Source organism: Cynocephalus volans, chromosome 10 (assembly GCF_027409185.1).
Source record: "Cynocephalus volans isolate mCynVol1 chromosome 10, mCynVol1.pri, whole genome shotgun sequence".
Classification (NCBI taxonomy): Eukaryota; Metazoa; Chordata; class Mammalia; order Dermoptera; family Cynocephalidae; genus Cynocephalus; species Cynocephalus volans.
In genome coordinates this window covers 2,384,926-2,407,540 of record NC_084469.1, presented here as the reverse complement: position 1 = coordinate 2,407,540, position 22,615 = coordinate 2,384,926, and the positions used below count along the sequence as shown (strand labels likewise).

The window sequence follows — 22,615 nt, the reverse complement described above, 5'->3', positions numbered from 1 at the left end:
TTCTTCATGGCACTCAGCACTCCCTGACATTATGGTTAAGGTCCTAAGCTCCACAAAGTTGTGCTGTCTTTCAGGTTTGTGGCTGTAACACAAGTGCCTGGCATAGTGCCCAGCAAAGCAGACATTCTGTAAATATTTGTTAAGTGTACAGCTGAATAAAAATGTTTTCCTGCCCATTCTGAGATTTAGGACAGGCACGGGGGGGATGGGGGGCAGAGAATGGAAGAAGAAGAAAGCTGAATATCCAGAAAGGGGAGTAGGAGAGCATGAAAGAGCCCAAAGATGAACTCTCTTTCAGGAATCCCAAAGAGGCAAGCCACCCACACTCAAGGTGGGAGGGAGAGAAAAGGCCCCCCATCTTACCGACTTCTCCCATCACTCGTAAGCCCTCCTGATAGTTGGGGCCACCTCTTCGGACAAAGATTGTGACTTCATGCTCCTTCAGGGGGCCTTGGTAATCTCGAATCGCTCTCACAATGCCCTGGAAGCCCAAAGGGACAACAGAGACGTGACTAAAAACACAAGGTAGCATAAGTCAATTATTTATAACCATGATAAATAAATGTACCAGGTGTATATGACAAGCGCTACTTCTCATGAAACATGGCAGGCCCCGTGATCAAGGACTGTCTGTACACGTCAACTGGACTATGCACAAGCAACCCAAAGGCACAGGACATTCGATCATTTGTGATGTTGCCGAGGTGGCAATACGGGGTACCCAGGAATAACCCCTCAATGCACTGGGGTGCTGGACCTCTAACATCAGCAGGGCCTTGCCAGTATCTCTCTTGTCCCGTTGCTCTTATCTCTTATTACAATTTGGGGGGCAGGAAGGGGTGGGAAATCTATGCCAGGGTCCTATGCAAAGGTTCTCAGAGGCAGCAAGATGCAGTCTTCTTCAGTGTCAAGGTCCTACAAAAGCTTCTTCAAGTGATCTTGGGAAACTTTACAATTGTTATCCACTTTGGAAAAAATGGGAGGATGGAAAGGTGTGTACCATACCAGCTGTTTGTCCAGATGGAGAGCTAGTTTATGAGTCTGGAGTCTAATTTCTTGTCACCCAAGGCATTTCACACAAAGCTCTACACACAGTTCCTTCTCCAGACTTAACCACCCAGATCAAGGGAGCTGCCTTAACTGTAGGGCTGCTCAGAAGTTGAAACAAAGCTCCAGATTTGTCTGCTGAGTCAGGACCATTGAGGGAGACTTGTTCCAGGCAGGACTGATGAGGCCTGGTCCCTTACTTCTTGAGAGCTCAGACTTTCAAGGTTGACACTTACTTATACACTATTCTCGAAACTTATATGGAACTACTAGATGAGGCACATCCTTTTGAATAGCCTCACTGGGCATCTGATGATATGGAATAATAAATGGCCTCCTGAGGCAGCTATCTTGAAGGGGATGACTCTTGAGACACGTTAGCTGTCATCCTGGTGGACCAGTAGTCAGGTTTTCTTTAAAGCATGTGCACACAGCCCTGACCCACACACAGGGACCCAGGCTGACGGGACCCTGACTGGACAAGCAGGAGCCTCAGGTCATCAAACACTTTCCTCATTCCTATCTTTTGGAGAAGGAGCTGATGACAAGAGATAAAAGACCAGGAGTTGCAGAGAACCCAGCGAGTTTTACATGGAGTGCTGAAAATGAGGATCAATTGAGGCAGCTCTCCAAGAAATGATTCTGAGAGGAGGAAAGCAGAAAGTTGCCTTCTCCCCATGCTTCATATGGTAGAATTATGGTCCAGCGAGCACCAGCCGCTTGCTCAGAGACACAGCTTCAAACCTACATCTCCTACTCCAGTGTCTTCTCCTCCTCCAACAAAAGACCCTGGGGCAAGAACCCCTGCCCAGACTGGACAACTCATGGGAACTTGCCTCTGGCTCAAATCTTCCTTGTGAGACCCTTTCCCTGCTCCCCAAACCTACTCTCCCCAGAATCTGCACCACTGCTATGGCTGATTACCTTGAATGTGGCTGCCACATTGGTGAAGTTTGCAATGCTGCCTCCAATGATGAGGATCTTGCCTGGGTTTGGAGTAAATAAGAAGTCAGAACACAGTTAGAGAGATAGACTTGTATACCTTCCAAGAAATGCAAATCTTTCCTCTGAGTGACAGTCCCCCAACTTTTAGGAGGGGTCAGGGAATGAGTAGGATGGTCTCCCCTGATGTCTGTTCAGCTGTATCAGCCCAACACTCCATCATCTGCACCACTGGGCAGTAGTCAATCCAAACCCAAAGGCTCTCTATGTTATTCCTAGTTGGCATCCAGAAATCTGGTGTGGTTTCTAGATACCTCTGGTGGGAATCGCTCTCTGGCTTAAGGGACAGGGAACGGGTGTGGGTAGCTTCAAAACACTGGGCAGGTGGTAAAGGAATGCTGGGAGTTACCCAGCCCGGGTGATACCCAAGAGGGTCACTAAGAACTGAGTTTATAGCAGTCAGAGCAAGTACATGCCACCACCCCTCCTCCTCCCTCACACCTGTTTACAGGGCTTCGCTACAAATCGCCTCCTTGCTCGCTCACAGCCCCCATCTGATAGAAGCAGTCACTGCCCATTGTGCAGTCAGGAAAACTGAGATCCAGAAGTTAAATGACTAGCTCCAACTTGCAAAGGACTGGGACCACAGTCTCGGTGACTCCTAGCACAAAGCTGCTCCCACTGCAGCAGGCTAGGCCATTCTTAGAGTAGGGGTGCGGGTATGTGTGGATGGGTGGGTGTGTGTGCACACCCAAATCTCACCATCTGGGTGCTTCTCTCGGGTCATAAGGGAAAGGATCGTCTTGGCATAGTCATAGGTCTGTTGCTCGCTGGGGGCACCCGAGTACTCTCCATAGTTTGCCAGCTCGCTGACACCCCCTAGATCACAGATGGTATCACTGCCAGGGAGACACAGAAGTGAGTGCTGGCTCCAAACAATTCTTGGGGCAGAGGGTGGCAGTCTGGTGCCTGAGAGGACACCCCCACAAATACTGAAGTCAGTCTATGGAACCAGCCCCTCTGACCTCCAACCCTCAACCCCCATTCAAGTCTCACTTGAAAGTTAACTGTGCTACCTCAGACTCTCCTAGACAGTGCACTCTGCCAGCCCCAGCGCATCGGGGGGCCCTGACAGACAATGGTAGGTACAATGAACAATGTGCTTCTTCCTAACCTAAGGACAAGAAAAATCGGACACTGCAGGAGTCCCTGCCAGGCTGCCCAACAGAGAAAACTATGCTGCGGCCAGAGGAAAGAGTGCCAGCCAACCCCAGAAGGGAATGTGGCAAGTTATAAGTCTATAAATAAGCAGATATCTACTATGCTTTAAGTGATAAAATTGCTAATTATAGAAAAGGGTGTAGAATATGATCCTGGTATCTCTATAAAGTAAAAAAGTACAAATAAGTATTTACACTGGCATTAAAACACCTGGGAGGATATACACACAAATAATGTGCTCACCAGGGTGGCCTAGTTGGGGAGAGGGTGGCAACTTTCACTTCCTAGTTCGTTTTCTATATTTGTAGACCTTTGCATGGAGCACATGTCACTAATTATAAGAACTATAACTCATAAAATAAATACTAATTATGACAACTAAAACTAATAAAAATAACTCAATTTTGAAGCAGGAAACACCAGAGTCCCTCGAAGCCTTCTGGGATGCCACTGCTTTTGCCTGCCCCACTCCACAGTGAGAAAGCAGAGACCCCCCAGGCCGTGCACATGTGGATGCAGTGTGGGCCTGGCTGGCATGCCTTCCACAGCCCCGATCAGTCACCTGTACACAACAGAGGCACCACCCCCAGCCACCATGGTCCAGATCCTCCCCTTGGGGTTCAGCAAGGTCAACTTCAGGCTCGCCCCACTTTTGGCATCCAGGTCTGCAATGTAGGCTTCCTAAGGACCAGATGGAAACAGGTAAGCCCTTGGGACGCTCCCTTCACCAGGTCCTATGTCCCAAGACCTCTCCCCTTTCCCTGGAGGCACATGAAGAGGTCACTCTATCACTTTAAGGGGGTTGGGGAGAAGGGACATTGTGGGGCCTCACATGCCTGGGATGTCTCCAAGTACCCACAGCCACTGCCTGGGGACAAACTTCCCAACTCCTTTCTCTGACTTCAAGCCCTTGGCCCTCTGCCCAAGTCCATGGCCTTACTATCACTGTTTCTACCACACCTCCACCAACAAGCCTGCCTAGCTATCATCTGCCCTGTCCCCTCCCCAGGCCAGCCCAGCCCTTTCCTTGGCCTGGGTTACTTCACAGAAGGCCTGACCTCGCTGTGAGGACTTTTCAGAGGAGGGGGTGGGAAGGAGCAATTAAAATTCTCAGCGAGTGGCCGAGAGAACAACCTTCCTGACAGGATTAGGGGGGCTACTTGGAATTATCAAGAAGCAACAAATCACGTTAAGAGCCCAGGGAGGTTGATTGGGAGAGAAGTCTAAAAGGATTTCTGGCCAGGATTCAGGTTTGGCTGACTCCTACCCCCACCCCGTTGGGGTTTTAAGAAAATTAAATGGTTCTCAGCCTTCCTTTCCCTGCCAAATGTACAGCCCATGAGTGGGGACAAGTGCTGGTCTGAGATTGGTCATCCTCCCCCTGGCCCACCACTTCCTTCTCCTCTCCAACCCAGCCTTACCTCTGGGTACGCCTCCCGCCCAAAGGGTGGGGGGAACTCTATGTCGCCCCACTTCACTTTGCAGATGTAGTCAGCTGTGGCATCCACCTTGGCTGCCAAGTCAAGGACGTAGACACCATCTTTGGTCACCACTGAGAGCAGAGCAGAGGCAATGAGACAGAGGCTCCGGGCAGAGGAGACCACCCCGCTCCAAAACCCTGCCCCAGACTTCTCCAAACACCACTCCCATAGGGACCCACACAGACCTAACAACTCCCTGAGCTCGACAAGAAACCAGAATGGTCCTTAGAGACACAGTTTTTCCCTACTAAAGGAAAAACAAATTCTACAAGACCATTCCTCAGTCCCTGACTATAGGTAATGGGACAGGGAGGTCTGTATGGGTTGCCATGGCAATTTTCAAACATCTTGATAAAATGCTATACTCCCTGCTTTAAGTATCTAACTATTCGCCCAACCGCAGCCCTGCCATTTTAAGAAGTGTTTAAGGTACATGTTGCTGTTGGAAGACCCCCTAAGTATGTACATCTGGGTTTCCTGGGGTCCAGCCAGGGGAAAGGAAGCCTCAGCGTCAGGTGGAGTGAGAAGCCGTGGGGTGCACTGGGCCCCCTGCCAGGAGGATTCATTTAATGCCACCTCACTAGACATCCATCTTCCTTTCCCCCGGGGCCATTTAGCTAATTAAGTTACACAAGGCCATCTGGCCCATTAGAGGGGCTGCATCCATGGCTGCAATCTGATTTGATTTCTCAGCTTCCTGAACCTGGCCCTGAGAAGACCATGCCAGAGCCAGCCCACACTACTCCCCCTCACACCACCTGCCTCCTTTATAGCAGAACAGGCTTGGACCAAGCTCTTCCCAGTGTTGGGTGTCAATGATCGACCAACCAATTTCCCAGAGGGAGAAAAGGGGCCTCCGAATACACAGAGAGGAAAGAAGAGCCTGAAGGGGTTGGACCAAAGCAGAGGCAGCTCCCACTCCTGGTAAGACAGCCTAACCCACTGGCAGGAACAGCAATAGCATGCTGTCAGACCAAAACCAGGACTTTCCCATCACAGAACAAATTAAGACCAAAGAAAGATGAAATTGGTTAAAAGAGGAATAATTATAGCCTTCTGAGAGCTCAGAATCAGGAGGCGGCGCTAAATGAGCTTGGAGATCAACCTGCACATGCACACCTGTCCTGTATTGCCCTCTGGCAGATGGGGGTCTGGTTCTCTGAGGCATTGGGACTCTGTTATAACTGACCCTTGCCCCATGCCCCCCAGCAGAGCCAGTTACCAAGGGGGTTGATCTCGAGGTAAGTGAAGTACAGGTCCTCGTAGAAATTGAAGAGGCCAGAGATAAAACTGGCCAGAATTCTAGGGAGGGAGGGAGAGAGGGACAGTCAATCCATCAGGGAGCGGACTCAGCAGCACCCCCGGTGCCCCCGCAGCAATCTGTCACTGCCACTGACAGCTCTACTTCCCAACATCGCCCTGCTGGCCCCTTGGCCCCTTGCTCTCCTCTGCAAATCCTGCTCCCAGGAAATTGCTCTTCAGCCACTGAGGCGGAAAAGAGCTGTCAGGCAGGGAGCTGGAGGAGGCACCTGGGCAAGGAGACAAGGGCAAGAAGGTGAGGGACGCTGGCAGCATATTTCAGTCTGATTCTGAGTCAGCCCCACCACTGCACCCAGTTCTCTTCCCCAGGACAAGGGCTGTGCCTATCGCCTGCTGCCAACCCAAATAAAGAAGACCACTGTGCCCTCCCTGGTCTGTGCCCAGAGCTGTTGGTCTTCCCATTCCCACTGCCACCTCCCCACCATCCCTCTCACGCAACTCTTTCTTGTCGTCAGGGGCGTGGACCAACAGGTGTTTCTTGATGTCCTCAGGATTCAGCTTCTCATCCACACCAACAAGCAGCTTCTGGGCTTTGGCGTCCACATCACCCACGTCCATCCCCCCCTCATGGTGAAACAGGACGTAGTCCCCTTCTCGGGTGGCATAAATGCAGACATAGAACTCCTCCACCTTGCAAGTGAAGAGAGCATGAAGCTGGTGAGGGCATGAGCCAGGGAAGAGGAGGGCTGCCTCACACCAGGACAGGAACCCAACCCCTGTGGTCTCATTTCTAAAGCCCAGTAGAAAACAGTCACCCAGACGAGACGCATTCACTATCTTCCTCTTGGGGACAAGGAAGAAAAGAGGCCACTATCTGACTGGCTGACAGTCCCCATCTGGTGTGACTCAATCTGGAGAATGGTGTCCTGCCTTCAAGTCTTTCTCATCCCAGCACTGGCAAGTCCTCCCTATTATCAGCCCTAATTCCTCCATGCTGCAAACTAAGCCCCTTCTTTCATCTCTGTACTCCTTGCTCAGTAGTACCCTCAGAGCCTCAGTGCAGCTTCAGGGACCCTGGTCCCTTTGAATTTTCTCCATCAGCTTGACTTCCCCTTTCATCATTTTAAGGTGGGCAAACACAAAGCTTCAGCAGGAAAAAGACCCAGCTTGGAGCCTCCTCACACATACCTGACGGTGGGGGACGAAGGGTTCAATCAGAAAGTTCTTGAGGAAGCCTTTGGCCTTGCCAACCTACAGAGAAATTGAGGGAGATGAAGTGCAGATGCATGGCAGGTCTTGCTCCCCAGGGCAGAAGGAGAGATTGCCCAGATGTGAGGCCCAAGCACTACTACCACAACACCCGGTAGAGAGATGTTTCCAGAAACTAGGGCAATGGGGTTACAGATACCTAAGCTCAAGAAGTCCTCCTGAGATACCCTCTTTCATGCCCCTGCCCTTGTGCCAGCCACACTTCCACATGTACTGACCTTGCCCATTCTTTTTCTGCCTCTTCTGGAGGTTGATATATGAACTGCAACATTGTCCCACCCCAAAAAGCACAGAGACCAGGAGTCATCTCCCACCCTGCCAATCGCACAAATTAAAGGGCTCAGACAAATCAAGGCTATCCCTGAGCTCAGGCAGGGAGACCAGAGGACTCGGAACTTGGGTAGAAGAGAAGGCAACCATCCTGCTTTGTCTGCCTTGAGGTAGGCATACTGACCCAGCCTGAGGATGTGAGTCCAGGCCTGGGGAATCAGGCGGAGAAGAGGAAAGTCAAGAGATTTTCCTGGCTGAGGACAACAGGCCTGCAGAGCTAATCAGTTTGAGTGGGTCCCTGGTGGCAGCAAAGGCGAGACAGTCATCATCCTAGTATGTTCCAAACCCCCCGCCCGCCCTGTGCGTCACTGCTGAGTCAGGAACCAGACAGCAATCCATCAGAGGTAATGAGCCGCTCCCGCTGGCCCGATGCTTCTGCCAGCTCAGACATCCCTGACATCATCCTCCCGGCAGCCAGCTGAAGAAAGGGGAGCATGATGTGCTCCCTGGGGACATGCTTAGCCTCCAACCCCACTGTTCTCTCCCCAAAGGCCTGGGACATCAAGGATCAGATCCCTCCACAACCAGGCCCATGTGCAACTTCAAGGATCCCTCTTTATCCATGAGGGCCAGAAATTGGGAAATTAACATTAAGAGCTGCTTTGACAAAGCCCAACAAGGGAGGAAGACACCTCCACTGCCAACTTCATTGCTACTTCCAAGGCAGCCAAGGAAGAGAACAGCTCATCCCTGGGTCACATTCACTCCAGGCAGGCCCTTCAGAACCACGCACACAAAGCCAGGCAAGGACAACACATCGCTCCTAGGCTAAGCCACACCTCAGCCCACTCCCTCCCTTAGTTCTCCAGCTCCCTTGGGGAATGAGGAGAAGAAAGATGTTGTTTCTGAGCATCTCTCAGCCTTCCTAAACCTTATTTCACTTTAGTTCTCTCATATATACAGTTGAAATTAATCACCAAGCAGGGAGAAGTCAAGAACTGAATTTACCCTCAGCATTATTAGCTATTTCATCCTAGGTTCTTGGCCTAACACGTCTCTCCACCTAAATGATTGTGCATCTCCCCTTTTCATCTTTTTTTTAACTCACCCTCTTAGGTGTGCATGTCATCACAAGCTACCACAATAACACTTTTTGGAAACTGGAAAGAAAGTCTTTCACAGAATGGGCCTCGGAGTCCCATAGCTATGAGCGTTTTTAAAGACACAGACCATTTCCAACTGGCTCTTGAATTGTATTGGGGTTACTTTTGTGGTATATCTTGCCCAAACCAATAAAAAAGGAGTTTGGACTCCCTGATGGGGGAGGAGGGAATGAGCACCAAGACTGGCCCTGCTGCCTAAGACCACTTGGGTGGCTCAGCTCCACAGGACTCCTGCCTTCCCTGGACTGCAGTGTGACTGGCTTGTGGGGATGACCCACAGTGTTGCTCATCTGGAGGTGACCATGTTTGCTTCTGCTACCATAGCACATCCACCCCAACCCTATAGCCAGAACTCACCATGGCCTCCTGTCCCAGCCGTGGCTTCAGCCAGGACTTGACCCCATCCAGAGTAAGGTTGACCCCAACAAGGCCAAGCTTTCCACGACGTTTGATCAGCTGGTCTGGCTTGACTACCAAGCTCTGGAATGAAAGGGGTTTGTACTTAGAGCAAGGAAGGAGAAGACAGTAAGAGGTGACAGTATGGGAACCTAAACTACAGGACAGCCTGGGTGACTTCCAATTCGCCCCACTCCCAAAGCTAACCCTACTCATCCTTCAGGGTCAACCCCTGGAAGCTTCCCTCACCCTACCCGAGCCTATATCTTTCTTTTGAGAACCAGGAATCTAGAGCCATCTGTGCTCAGGATAGGGCCTGGCACACAGTAGGTGCTCAGCAAATACCTGCTGAATGAATAAGTGATTCCCTATTCCCCTGTGTGATATATTAGCTTCTTTTTTTTGGGGGGGGGGGCTGGCTGGTACAAGGATCGAACCCTGGATCTTGGCGGTATCAGCATTGCACTCTAACCAACTGAGCTAACTGGCCAGCCTATATTAGCTTCTTCATTCAACTGTAAACTATTCAGAATATGGACCAGCACCTGTGTTCTAAAAGGAAGAACAGAGAGACAGAGCTTTGGAGTGACAAAGGACCTTAGAGGTCATCTTGTCAACTCCATCCCTGTGCTTGAACCCTGTCTACAACAGGCCAACAAGCACCCCCTACCCACTGCTCATATGCCTCCAGTGCCAGGAAATTTACCACTTCCCAAGGCAGCTCCCTTTGTGGCTGGGCTGCCTCACAGTGGAAGGAAACCCCCACCATTGGCCCTCGTCCTGCTCTCTGGGCCCAGCAAAAGCATAAGACCCAACAATGGCACTGCAGGAATATCAAGACAGAAGCCTCTACTCCATGCTAACCTTCCAGGATCCTGGCCATCAGCTATTCTTCACAAAGTGCAAGGTCACACTTTCTAATTGCCCCAACACCTTCCTGATATGCTGCATTTGGGGGAGGGGAGGGCACACACCTACTCTTTGTTGAGCTTGATCTACCAAGTACCAGGCAGCACACTAAATAGCTTTCCGGACATTATTACTAATCCTTACAGCTCATAGAGTGACTGTTATCCCCATTTGACAGATGGGAAATCTAAGACTCAGAAATGTGAAACGGCTTGCCCCAGGCCACGTGGTTAATAAACAGAGAGCTGCAATTCAGATACCAATTTGTCTAGTTCTAAGCCCATGCCAGGGTACATCTGGCCAGGGTACTTCAACATGCAGGGCCCAGAGCAAACACCAGACCTCGCTCAGCCTACTGCACACTGCCCACTGATGCAGGCAGTCTGTGATTACATGACCTCTTTGGACATCTCCAATAAACCACTTGATTTCTCTTCTGCAGACCCTGAGCCTGGAGGAAGTTCCCATGGTGAGGGAGGGCTCACCTGGCCGAGCAGCCAGGGATGGTCCTGCAGCAGGCGGGCCCAGTCTGTGTCCGGGGTGACCCGGGCATATTTGAACCGGTTCTGGATGGCTGAGGTGGTGCAGATGTACTTGTAAAGGAGTTCCTTGCTCGTCTGCTCCGAAATCGCCTTGGCTGACATGGCTGCAAAGGGACCTGCTCTACCTGCTGGGGCGAGAGGAGCTGGTCAGTGGGGGCAGGGAAGTGGAAGCACCATCCTCCCCAGCAGGGCAGACCCACTCCCAGCTGCCCCCAGACAATAAAAGCAGACCTCAGCTTTCCCAACAGGGAGAAAAAGGGCTGCCCCAGCAGGAGGGATGGCAGGAGATCTCAAACGGCACTTTCATCAGCAGAGGAGGAGGATCCAGAGATGATGGGTGAGGAAAGATGATGGAGAAAAACACAAGTGGCATTTCCCCCAGGACTCTTGGCCTCAACTCTTCCTCTACTCCCTCTAGGCAAACTAGCTCAGCTACAACCACATTCATCTTGGAGCAAAAGGCAGCTGGACACAGACACCAGGAACACCCGTGCTTTAACCCAAATCTGAGTGCTGCTCCAAACCAAGGTGGACACAAACGCTAAAGCACACCCTGAGGTTCTCTGGCCTGTGAGGAGCACAGCCGGAATTGCACAAGGCTGGCCTCACTTTTCCTATAGGTTTCATCTCCCCAGACACATCCATACATACACACACACACCACCAGGCCATAGGTAGGCCAGGCCAGCAAGTTCACTTAGTCTTGAACAGGATCACACCTCCTAGGCCCTGGTTAGGTGAAGAGGAGGAAAGAGGAGAGTCATCTCAAAGCTCTCTTCTCCCAGGACACTAAACTTCAACCAAGGAGTACATAGCAGACACAGGGTGGGAAAACTGACCTTCGGTACATCCCACTGGCTGATGGGTCATCCAGCCGAGTCATCCAGCTGCTAACTCAGAGCAAAACCCACTAAGCAAAACAGAGGCCTCTCTGGGGACCACCCTGTACTAGTCACTTCTAACTGAGCTAGAGAAGGAGGGTGGGGCAGGGGGAGGCAGGAACCATCCTCTGTTCCATGTATAAATAAACTCATCTTATTTGAGCCCTGTGAGGTACACTGAGATTCATAACCCCATTTCTTAGATGAGGAATAAAAGTTGAGAGGAGTTAAAATAAGTTGCCCAGTAAGTCCAACTAATAAGCAGTGCTGTAACTCAAGGCTTGAACCCAAACCCTCTTACATCTGTGTCCCCAGAAAAATCCATAGCAGCCCAAGAAAAAAGACCATTTCTCCAAGATCCAGGCCTACATGCCCCCTTCACTTCAGTGAAGGGTCTGAATTTCTTCATCTCCTCTTCCCACGACCTTGTCCTGACACACCCATTCTCTCATGGGTAGCTTGAGGAGTGAGTTAGGAAAAAGGAACAGGGATTGGGGAAGACGGGAAAGGAAACCAAGTCATTCATGGCAAGAGCTTGGCCAGATCAGGAAAAGTCATTCCTGTCTCTCCCACAAAGCCCCAGAATCGAAGCTGTTGAATTTGCTGGGGGAGAAGAAAGTCAAGTACAAGTAAAGGAGGGTGGCATTAAGGAACTGGCTGGTTTACACATACAGGAAGGCTGCTCTTCATTCCCAGCTCAGGGAAGGCTGCTTTGCACCTCCCTCCTATCTGGACAGGTGCGGGGGTGGCACTTCAGGTTCTCATCCTGGCTCGGCTGCTCCCTCAGCCTCCCAGCTAGTCTCCCGCTGAGCACAATGAGCATATTCAGCCTGGTGTCTGGCCTAAAGTGGGGTAATTGGGAAGGGGCTCAGAGGAGACAATCTCTTTTCCGGCTTTCCCCTGGGATAACTTGTGACTCCTTCTCAATGTGAATTTCTGAAGGAGACACCCCAACCAGCCCCCCTGCCCACTCCTCCAACCCCCACCCACTCCAGCTCCATTTCCCAACCTTCTTGACTCAGACCAGAAAAACTGGTCCTGAAATCGAATGGGTACACCACCTTCCACCCCCCTCCCAAATAGAGGGCAGCCTAGTGCAGATAAAGCAGAGAGAGGAGGGGGCAGCAGCTGACCACCCTCTACAGTTCAGACACCGTCAGTAAGAGTGATCACAAACTCCAGGAGAAAGGAAGCCCCTCAGCTAAGCCTCTCTTAAAGAAAGTCTGACACTCCCAGTACAAGTCTCCCAAACCTGGTACCTTCCAAAATAGACACAAGACCCAACTTTGGAAAGGAAAAGGGAGAGAAAGGGGAACTTCTGTAGCTGAAAAAAAAAATCACAATTTTCTTGAGCCCCAGATCAAATCTCAGATCCAATAGCCCATCTCCATAGGGTCTTTGGAAGGAGGATAGGACAGAAGACACAACAGGGGATGTTACAGGATAGGAAACAAGATGTGCCAATTTAACAAGAAATTCACCACCAGAGTATTTTGGCTTAGATGGGGGAGGTCGAGACAAAGAATTTATACAACAGAATAAAAGGGGGAAGTGAGTCTGGCCTCTGCATATTCACCAGTGTAGAGTGATTAGGAAACTGACTCAAAAACCCAGGGAGTGGACTTCGTGGAGATAAATTGAAATTTTAATTGTTCAGTGGGATCTTGAAGTCTCTCTAGGGTAGTGACTCTTAACTTCTTTGAGGTCTCATACTCGTGAGAATCTGAAGAAAAGCCCAGAAAAATGTGCACCTACCCAACTGTGCATATCATTTCAAGGTGCTCACTTGTGACCATGATCTAATGGCCCATAGATCAACCACCAGTTAAGAACATTTTCTCTAGTGACAATGGGACTTAAAATGTATTCCAACCTGGGTTTTGGGGAAACTCCTCCAAAGTCACAGTACTGAATGTGCTGTGAAACTGGTGATAAATGGCTTCAGGACATAGGTTGGACCCCAGAAACTGGTTACAGGTAAATGTGCAAACCAGTTGTAGGAAATCATGCCAAGGAACCTGAACACATGCACACATACTGTAAGGGAGGGACCTGATGAGCTAAATGGAGTCTTTTCTGAAAACAGTGCCGAGGATTGAGTTAACTCTCAGCAGCCACTGAGAAGCAGCAGCCCACAGGGAAAGCTGAATGAAAAGAGCCTGTTCCCCAAGAATGTACTCCTGGGACACAGCCAGTGGAGAGGAATCACTGGGTGATGCTATTTAGGGGTTTCTCTGGAAAGGACACAAAGCAGTCATTTTAACATTAGTATCTGTAGAACTGGAGTTTTTTGAGAGGACAGGCGAACCCTGGAGTAAAGAAGAAGGGCACAATTCTGTGTGTCCCCTACTGCAGCAAGTAGTGTCAGAATGGGGATGGAGACACCAGCTGCCCAATGTCTCAGGGTTCTTCCCATTACCGCCACCCAAGATGTTTAAGAAGCTTTCAAAGAATGGTGAAAATAACCCTTCTGGACAGCTGGGGTCTACCAGCTGTCGCCCACCCAACATTTCCAAAATCCAAGGAGCCCAGCGGGTTCAAACAGAGCAAAGCGAAAGGGTGGAAAGGAGTGGACTGACAGAACAAACTGTGTCCTCACCACCCCTTCCAAAATCCTCTTCCCAGGCAGAACTTCAGGGACCCCAAATGACAGACCTACTTGGTAATGCATGCTATCTGCCAAGGGTGGAGAGGGCAGCAGGCGCTGGGATTGGCCTTCTGCCAGTCTCGACAGGAGGACGGCAGCAGCATCCTCCGGCCCCCTGAGGACCGTGTCAGACTCGGCGTCAGCTCAGGGGTGGGGAGGGAGACAGGCACCCCAGCCATCTGTCGCTTAGGGCTGGGCCCGACGGCACCTCCAGGGCGAGGGGGGTCCGTCCTGCGCAGCCGCTCTGGGGCCAAGTCCTCGCGGCGAGGCGAGGCCTCGGGCAGCCTGGCCCTGCGTGGCCTCTGCCCGGCTAGCTCCTTCCACTTCGGCGTGGAGCTCAATCGATTCTCCACAGAACTAAGAGGAAGGCCTGAGCCCGGCTCGTGAGGGGTCGGAGTGGCACCAGTCTCCACCGCTCTCTCTACTTCCCGTCCCCGGCATCTGGGGAGGGGAGCCGGATGGGGCAAAAGGTGGCCCGAAAAAGCCCGAGGAAGCTCGATGGCTCCCCCGGGTGGGGGCAAGGGAAACCAGGATGAGGCAAATGTAATTCGGCGGAGGGAAGAGAAGCAAGGACGGCGGCAAGCCCCGTGCAAACTCCCAACACCTGGAATGTGGGAGAGCGGGAGGGGCGGGGGAGGTGACGACCGACACGCGCCACCGGCCGGGCCCCGGGCGAAGACTAATCTAAAGCTAAGACCCCCCAAACTTCCAGGCAGGTGCAGGAAGGGCGCGTCAGCACCAAGCCGGCTTCGCGGGAGTTGGTTCCGGGTTGGCGGAGGGAGACAGGAAGCTCCCGGGACGGTCCGGGGTCCCGCTGGCGAAAAGAGCCGCCCGCACTCACCTCTCTGTGAAGGCCCGTGCGCGGCGCTCCCTCCACAGGACGCAACTCACTCCCCACTAGCCGGAGCTCCCCAGCCTGCCGCAACCGCCCGGGATCCGCTTTTGTCCCGGCCCAGGCGGGCTTCTCCCCGCCCCCATCGGCTCACGGCGCGAGCGGCCCCGGGATTGGTCACACGCGTTCCCTAGCCTGAGCGCCAGGGCTCCTCCCAATTCGCTGCCCGGCGAGGCCCCGCTCCCGGGGCGGGGCCAGGGGCTGCTGGGACTTGTAGTCCCGCTGGTCAGTCGGCCCCAGCTGTCCCGCCGGTACCGCCTCCGGAGAGCCGGCCTGGCAGGGGCGGGGGCGGGACATCGGGTGGGGAGATGGGCCGGACTACGCTGGGAGGAGAACGTGCGGGGTTGGGGGCAGTGGCCTGATCGCTTTAGAGGCTGGGCCTACCGCCCTCCGACGGGGGAGTTGAGCGGGGGGCGTTGCTGGCCCGACTTGCTGCAGCCCAGCTTTGGGGACCTGGAGTCCCCTTCCTCCCTCCCATTGGAAGAAACTGACATCCTCATCCCGACCGCTTGTAATCGGCCGCACCAAACCCAGTTGCTTAAATTCTCTCGTTAGGCAGACGTGGCAGACTTCTTTCCCATTTGCACATGGCGTTTCTCCCCTGCCTGGACCCTCCCCGTCGAGCCGTAGGGCGAAGCTGAGAGCGGAGACTGACAGATCAAACCTCCTGAGCAAGTGGGGCTCGGAGGGTGCCAGTCGCAACGCCTTCCGTCCCACTTACCTGGTCACCTCCGGATCGGGGCGGAGCTGAGAATTCAACGGGAGTGGAATAGTAGCATAGGGCTGGGGCCATCTCTGCCAGTCTCTTGCTCTCACCCAACCCCACGCTTAGACGCTGGAATGAGCGAACTGCCGCCTCCCGCTTCTCCATTACCTGTGCGACAGACCACATTTTCCAAACCAAAAACTGGAACACCCAGTCCGACAGGTGCTGGTGAATTTGTGGTGCAGAATACTTGAAACCAGACCGTCCTGGAGATCAGGACATACATCTACCGCTCTGATATTCTGGAGCTCGCTTCCTGCACCCCAGTCATGTAGGTCTCCTGAGCTGCTCCCTGAACCTAACAGCTGTCTGGCCCCAGAAAGGAGGCCAGAATCACGCAATGACCAGCTCAGGAGAAGAGGTCAACCCAGTGTGCAGACAATCAGCATGCTATGCTCCTGCCAAGCACCTGGGTCAGACTCATACTGTAACAATATTGCCACACTTTTATGGACAAAACTTCCCCGAGCACCCCTCCCCCTAGTCCCTTTGCAGCCAGGAGTAGGGCAGCAGAAGTTGCTACCCATGCCAGAACCAAGTGTTCCCTGATGATGTCACTTTCTGGTCCCTTCCCCCACATTCATGCTTTTGAAATAGCAGTTCCTTTCTTCCTGTCTCCTCTTGGTCCTAAAATGAGAAAGAGGCCCTAGAGAGTCTTCCATCCCTATATGGATTGAGCTCCCGCCTATCAAGAACCTCCTTAAATAGCAAATCTCCATGAAGGACCACCTCTCCCTAGGTAAAGAAAATATCTTCTTTGAAAGTATTCCATTTCCGGGCTTGGGGCATAACAACTCAGTGTCTTCACGGGCTAGCCAGAAGATTTTAGCTAGGAGGGATCACCTGTGCCACAATTATCCCTTTGGTTAGAAAGATACACTCATGGGGAAACAGGCATCTAGTCAGAACACTAACTGTAACGAACTCTTTGTACCTCAATTTGGCAGTATCAAAAACCTTAAATGCACTTGCTCTTTCCTCCAGCAATTCCATATCTAACAATTTGTTCTTCAGGTATGCTTGTATACGTGCATGAAGATAGCAATCTATGTCTGTTCTCTTCATCGCTATATCTCCAGCACTTTGAATAGGGCCTGGTACATAACAAGTGCTCAGGAAATACGAAGGTACTTCAAAAAGCTCATAGAAAAATAGAATTAAAAAATAATACAAATCTTTTGGTGAATTTTTTGAAGACCGCCCTCCCCCCATGTTTGTGGACCAATTAAGTTCCCCACCTAGGTGTTGCTAGGCCCAAGTTTGACTAGTTCGGGGCAGAGGCAACAAGAAGGGAACAGTCCAGGGAGTAAGAGTGAAGAGGTGCTCATGAGCCAGCCATTGAGTTTCCAGTTCTCTCAGTGGTTCCATTCCAGGCCTCTATCCCCAACCTCCAGCCTCCCCAGAGATGACTCTCTCATCACCGTGCCCCACACAGGTTCCTCTGTCCTGAACTAATCAGCCTGGGCCCCATCTTCTCATCTTTCTGTTTTCTGACTTAAAAGCTCTAAACTCTCTGGCTATTCCCATTTGAAACATCTCCCTCCTCTTCTGGACTGGGCTGGAGTACAGGTCCATGTCGCTGGTATAGGCACCATCTCCACACCTAGGCTTTGGGCATTCTACCTGAGTTCCAGAAGCCTTAGACTGGCTAATGGCTCCGTCCTGGATTTTAATCTATATTAGCTGATATCTACTGAGCACCTGCCATGCAAAAGTCGTGGGTGCTAGCACATACTCTTCACAGCAATCATTTGAGCTAAGTGTTATAATCATTTTGCATATGAGCAAATGGCCTTCGTAATGATTCTCTGACTCGAAGTCCCTGTCTCTGTCCCTACAATCTGCTGCAGGTGAGGAGGAGGGAAAGAAGATCGATCATATCCAGTGGGTCTCCCTCATTGCACTGTGAGCAACTGAAGGCCCAGGAGTGTGCCTTGTTCATTCTGGAATCTCCAGTGCCTAGCATGGGGCTAGGCATATATTAGGCACTCACTGTATGCATGACTTAATAAATACTGGAATGAATTTAGGAATGAATGAAAGAAAGCAATTGATTTTTTGGTTTATTTTGGCAGCTGGCAGGTATGAGGATCTGAACCCACGACCTTGGTGTTATAAGGCTGCACTCTAACCAACTGAGCTAAATGGCCAGCCCCTAAAGAAAGCAATTATAAGGGAAGGGTAAAGGGAGGAGGGAGGAGATGCAGCCAGAAGCACAGCCTACCTAAGTGTCCAGTTCTAAACTCACCTACCTCCTTGAGATAGCCTGAGACAGGGGCTTCCAGCAGAGGCCCATCGTGGTCCGCCCTGTGAAGAACCAGGGGGGATTCTAATTCCTGCACCACTCACTTTTGCCCTGTACTCACCAGCCTCCCATTGGAGACGAGGGCCCATGTGTCCTGAGGAGGCTCCCCAGCCTGACAGAGGCTTCTGACCCCAGGGAAGCCAGAGTAATGGACAGTTTTGCTCCCTGGGTGACGGTTATGCCTTTGGGAATGCAGCATCTGTGCTCAGGAAATCAAGATTCTCCAGCCAAACTAACCAGCTCCAGCCTGGCCCCTTCCCAGAGTCGCCGCCACTCCACTCTCACCCTCTCTCAAAAGCTGCTACTGCCTCCTCCCCGCACGTGTGTGCCTGTGACATTCCCTCTTCTTTCTGGAGAACCTGAGCAGCCCCCTCATCACACACACACAAATCACTTACCCTTGACTTTTATATAGGACACATTTAACATTACGTCTGAATGAGATAAGTGTTATTTTGCCTCTTGTCTCTCTTGGCCATGATCTGCGTTTGGAAATTCTCTCAAGGACAGGCAGGAGAAGAGGTCATGGTGTACAAATAAGAACTGCCAGGTGCTGACTGGGCCGAAGTCTCTTCCCAACACCAATCCTCAGAGCTGGACTGTGCTTCACCCTGAGGAGCTTGGAGGCCTCATCCTAGGCACGGGTTGCACTCAACCTTTCCCTCATAACTTAGGTGTCCCTCAAGGATGCTCAGCCCCAAGTGCTGCTTGTTCAGAGCTCTTTGATCACAGATTCATAGAGCATCAGAATCAAAAGAGACCTCAGAAATCCAACCCTCCTAACCTCTTATTTTACAAGGGGAACGCAGGGGAAATTGAGGCCCAAGGAGGTGATCTTACTGCAGATAGGAGGGTAGATGCATGCAACCACCTTGGACACCATTTGGAATTATCTAGTAAAACCGAAGAGTCACATACACTAAGACCCTGCAGTTCCACTCCTAGGTGTATACCCTGGAGAAGCTCATACACACAGATGCCAGAAAACATATGTGAGATTGTCTTAACAACACTGTTTGATGTGACCAAAAACTGAAAGGAGCCCAGATGTCCTTCAACAACTGAACGGATGGATGGGATGTGCTATATTCATACAATGGAAAACTTGACAGCAAGGGAAAATGAATGAACTGCTGCTACATGCAACAACATGGATGAATCTCAAAAATAGAATGTTGAGCAAAAGAAAGTGGGACATAAAGGAACAGATATAGTATGACTCAAACAAATACAGTATAGAATTAAATCAAGCAAAACTAAGTTGTATTCTTTGGAATGGTTACATTGATGGGAAAAGTACAAAGAAAATCAAGGAAATGATTATCGCAAGAGACCAGACAGTGGTTCTTTCACTCAATACATATTTACTGAGTACCCTGAATGTGCCAGGTATTGTTTTGGACACTGGAGAAACAACAGTGAATGTAAAAAATAGAGATGCTCACCCTTGTTTGCTTACATTATATCGGGGTAAACAGGCAAAAAACAATCCATAAAATAAATGAGTCATATAGTATATCAGAAAGTGATGCTATGGAAAAAAAAAAAAAGAAAAAAGAACAGAGTAAGGGGATCAGTAATTCCCAAATTGAGATGGAGGGTTAGTAGGTCACAGTATTAAATAGGGTGTTCAGGGTAAGCCTTATTGTAAAGAAGAGATATGAGCAAATATGAGGGTACTTCAAAAAGTTCATGGAAAGATTCATATTATCTTTTAATTCTATTTTTCTACAAACTTTCTGAAGTACTCTCTTACATGAAGGACGGGAGACAGTCTGTGAAGTGGCTGAGGGGAACATTCCAGGCAGAGGAAACAGTCAGAGCAAAGGCTGTAAGGAAGAAACAGTTCTGTCGTTTTCCTGTTCCACGAGCAGTAAGGAGGCCAGGTGGCTGGAGCACAGGATTGAGGGGGAGAGTGGCTTTCATTCTGAGTGAAATGGGGAGCCACTGTAGGTTTTCTAACAGAGGAGAGACATGATCTGACTTGCATTTAAAAAGAAATCTGACTGCTATGTTGAGAAGGAAGAGGGCAAGGGGAGACCGGGGAGACCCAGTTAGAAGGATATTGCAGTAACCCAGGAGAGGGATGATGGGGGCTCAGACCAGGGTAGCAACAGTGAAGGTGGTATTTACATGGGGAGGGAGCTGTGATTGGGGGGACCTCACAGGGAGTCCCCTGTAGGCAATATATTTAGTGACTTACCTGTGTGATGATTACATGGGTGTTCATTTTATAATTACTTATTAAACTGCACATGTATATTTTATATATGTTTCTGTACCTATGTTCTATTTCCCAATAAATGAAGAACTCAAGAGGCAGCATGAGGAGCCCAGCTAGCAAATGGCTGAGGCAAGCTGGAAGGCAAGTCCAGTTCTCTTCACCCTGCCAATCCAACCCAAGGGCATGGGCCAGGCCCAGCCCCGCTCACCTATATCCTGGTGCTGTGGTCTGGGACAAACCCTGTGTCACCTCTCTCAGCCTCAGTGTTTCATCTGTGAAATCAGGAAAATACTGCCTGGTTCTCTCCCTCACTGGGGTGTAACGAAGATGACAAAGTACTTTGTAAACTGCCAAAAAACACACATTATTGCTATTTTATAGTGTGTTTTTTAACAGCATTATTCAGCTATAATTAACATACAATAAACTGCATGTATTTAAAGTGTATAATTTGATGAGTTTTAACACATGTATACACCCCTGAAACCATTAACACAGTCAAGATAACGAACGAGTGGTGGAGTTGACACCAGCACCCAGTCCTCCTCCTCCAGTCCAGTGCTCTGTCCACCCCCAAAATGCCTTTGTACTCCTTTGTAATCTATCTCCGCATTCCTCCCCCACCACGTTCCCAGGCAGCCACTGTTTTGTCTTCAGACAATATAGATTAGTTTGCATTTCCTAGAATTTTATGTATCAATTTTATATATCAATGGGTTCAGATAGTCTTTTTTGTCTGGTTTCTTTCACTCAGCATAATTATTTTGAGATTTATCCATATTATACATGTATCAATAATGTACTCCTCTTTATTGCTGAGTAATATTCCATTATATGGATAAAACTACAATGTGTTTATCCATTCATCTCTCGGTGAATATATTTCCTGTTTGGGCTATTACAAATAAAACTGCTATAAATGTTCATGTACAAGTCTTTGTGTGGACATATACTTTGATTGCTCTTGGGTAAATTCCTAGGAGTGGAATGGCTGGATCACATGGTAAGTGTATATTTAACTTTTTAAGAGGCTGCCAAACTCTTTCCCAAAGTGGTTATACCATTTTACATTCCCACCAGCAGTACATGAGAGTTCCAGTTGCTAGACAGCCTCACCATCACCTGGTAAGATCAGTCTTTTGTATTTTAACCTTCTAGTGAGTATGTAGTAGCACCTCATTGTGGTTTTTAATTTGCATTTTCCTAATGACTAATGATGTTGAGCATCTTTTCATGTGCTACTTTGCCACCCCTATGTCTTCTTTGGCCAAGTAACTGAATCTTCTGGTTATTTCTTATTTGGGTTATTTGTCTTGTTATAGAGTTCTAAGACTCTTCATGCATTGTAGATACAAGTTCTTTGTCAGGTATGTTTTGCAAATATTCTATTCCAGTCTGAGGCTGCATTTTAATTTACACTTAACAGGATCCTTTGAAGAGCAAAGACTTTTAATATTGATGAACTCAAATTTATTATTATTATTATCTTTTCATGGCTGGTGGGTACAGGAATCAAACCCTGGACCTTGGTGTTAACAGCATCACACTCTAATCAACTGAGCTAACTGACCAGCCCCTCATTCTTCTTTTTTTTCATGCTTTTTGTGTCCTATTATTTCTATCTATGTTTTTCTAGTTGTATCTTACATTTAAGTCGTTCTAATTTTTATATATGGTGTGAGGTAATGGTCAAAGTTCTTTGTTTTTGGCGTATGGCTATCCAATTGTTCAAGCACCATTTGTGGAAAAGATTATCCTTTTCTTGTTGAATTTCCTTAGCAACTTTATTGAACATCAATTGATCATATCAGGAGGTATTTCAAAAAATTCATGGAAATACATTATCTCTTAATTCTATCTTTTTATATGAACTTTTTGACATATCTTATATTTCCGGACTCTCTTTTGTTCCATTAACTCATATATCTGTCTTTATGCTAATACCATTACTGCAGCTTTAAAATAAGTCTTGAAATCACAGAGTGTTAAGTTATCTTTTGTTCTTTTTTGAAATTGTTTTGGTTATTCTAGGGCCTTTGCATTTTCACATAAATTTTGGAATCAGCTTGTTAATTACTAGAAAACAGTCTGCTAGGATTTTGATTGGGATTGCATCAAATCTATAGATCTCTTCTTCGCGGAGATTTTTTTTTTTCTGATTAACTCTTGGTTGGTTCAGAAGCAGTCTTCAACTCACCTATGAGCCGACCTTAATAGGATCAGTTTCACTCCAGTGCACCAGGTTGCTTTCCTTAAACACTCTGAATTTACACACCTCCAGACTTTGCTCATCTCTTTTCCTTCTTAGGTCTCCTGGGCACCATCCTACTTGCCCTCAGCTCACATGCTACCCCTCTGCAAAGCTGTCTCTAAACCATCCCAAACCCTGACTGAAGAATT

General features: G+C 49.5%; 1 protein-coding gene across 3 annotated transcripts in view; it reads right to left on the bottom strand.

Moving 5' to 3' along the window:
- Positions 1 to 14,977, bottom strand: part of ACLY (ATP citrate lyase) — a 56,014-nt gene extending 41,037 nt beyond the window's left edge. For 2 of the 3 annotated variants that reach the window (XM_063109594.1, XM_063109596.1), the window contains exons 1-11: positions 14,870 to 14,977; positions 10,444 to 10,625; positions 9,011 to 9,133; positions 7,140 to 7,202; positions 6,451 to 6,641; positions 5,914 to 5,993; positions 4,632 to 4,762; positions 3,773 to 3,891; positions 2,752 to 2,888; positions 1,972 to 2,033; positions 364 to 481 (exon numbers count right to left, since the gene is read on the bottom strand). In XM_063109594.1, coding sequence (XP_062965664.1) covers positions 364 to 481; positions 1,972 to 2,033; positions 2,752 to 2,888; positions 3,773 to 3,891; positions 4,632 to 4,762; positions 5,914 to 5,993; positions 6,451 to 6,641; positions 7,140 to 7,202; positions 9,011 to 9,133; positions 10,444 to 10,602 — 1,183 coding nt within the window. In that variant the 5' untranslated portion in view covers positions 10,603 to 10,625; positions 14,870 to 14,977. Of the gene's footprint in view, positions 1 to 363; positions 482 to 1,971; positions 2,034 to 2,751; positions 2,889 to 3,772; positions 3,892 to 4,631; positions 4,763 to 5,913; positions 5,994 to 6,450; positions 6,642 to 7,139; positions 7,203 to 9,010; positions 9,134 to 10,443; positions 10,629 to 14,869 lie in introns of all 3 variants that reach the window. The other variant, XM_063109595.1, reaches the window with a different exon arrangement.
- Between the last annotated feature and the right edge of the window lie 7,638 nt (positions 14,978 to 22,615).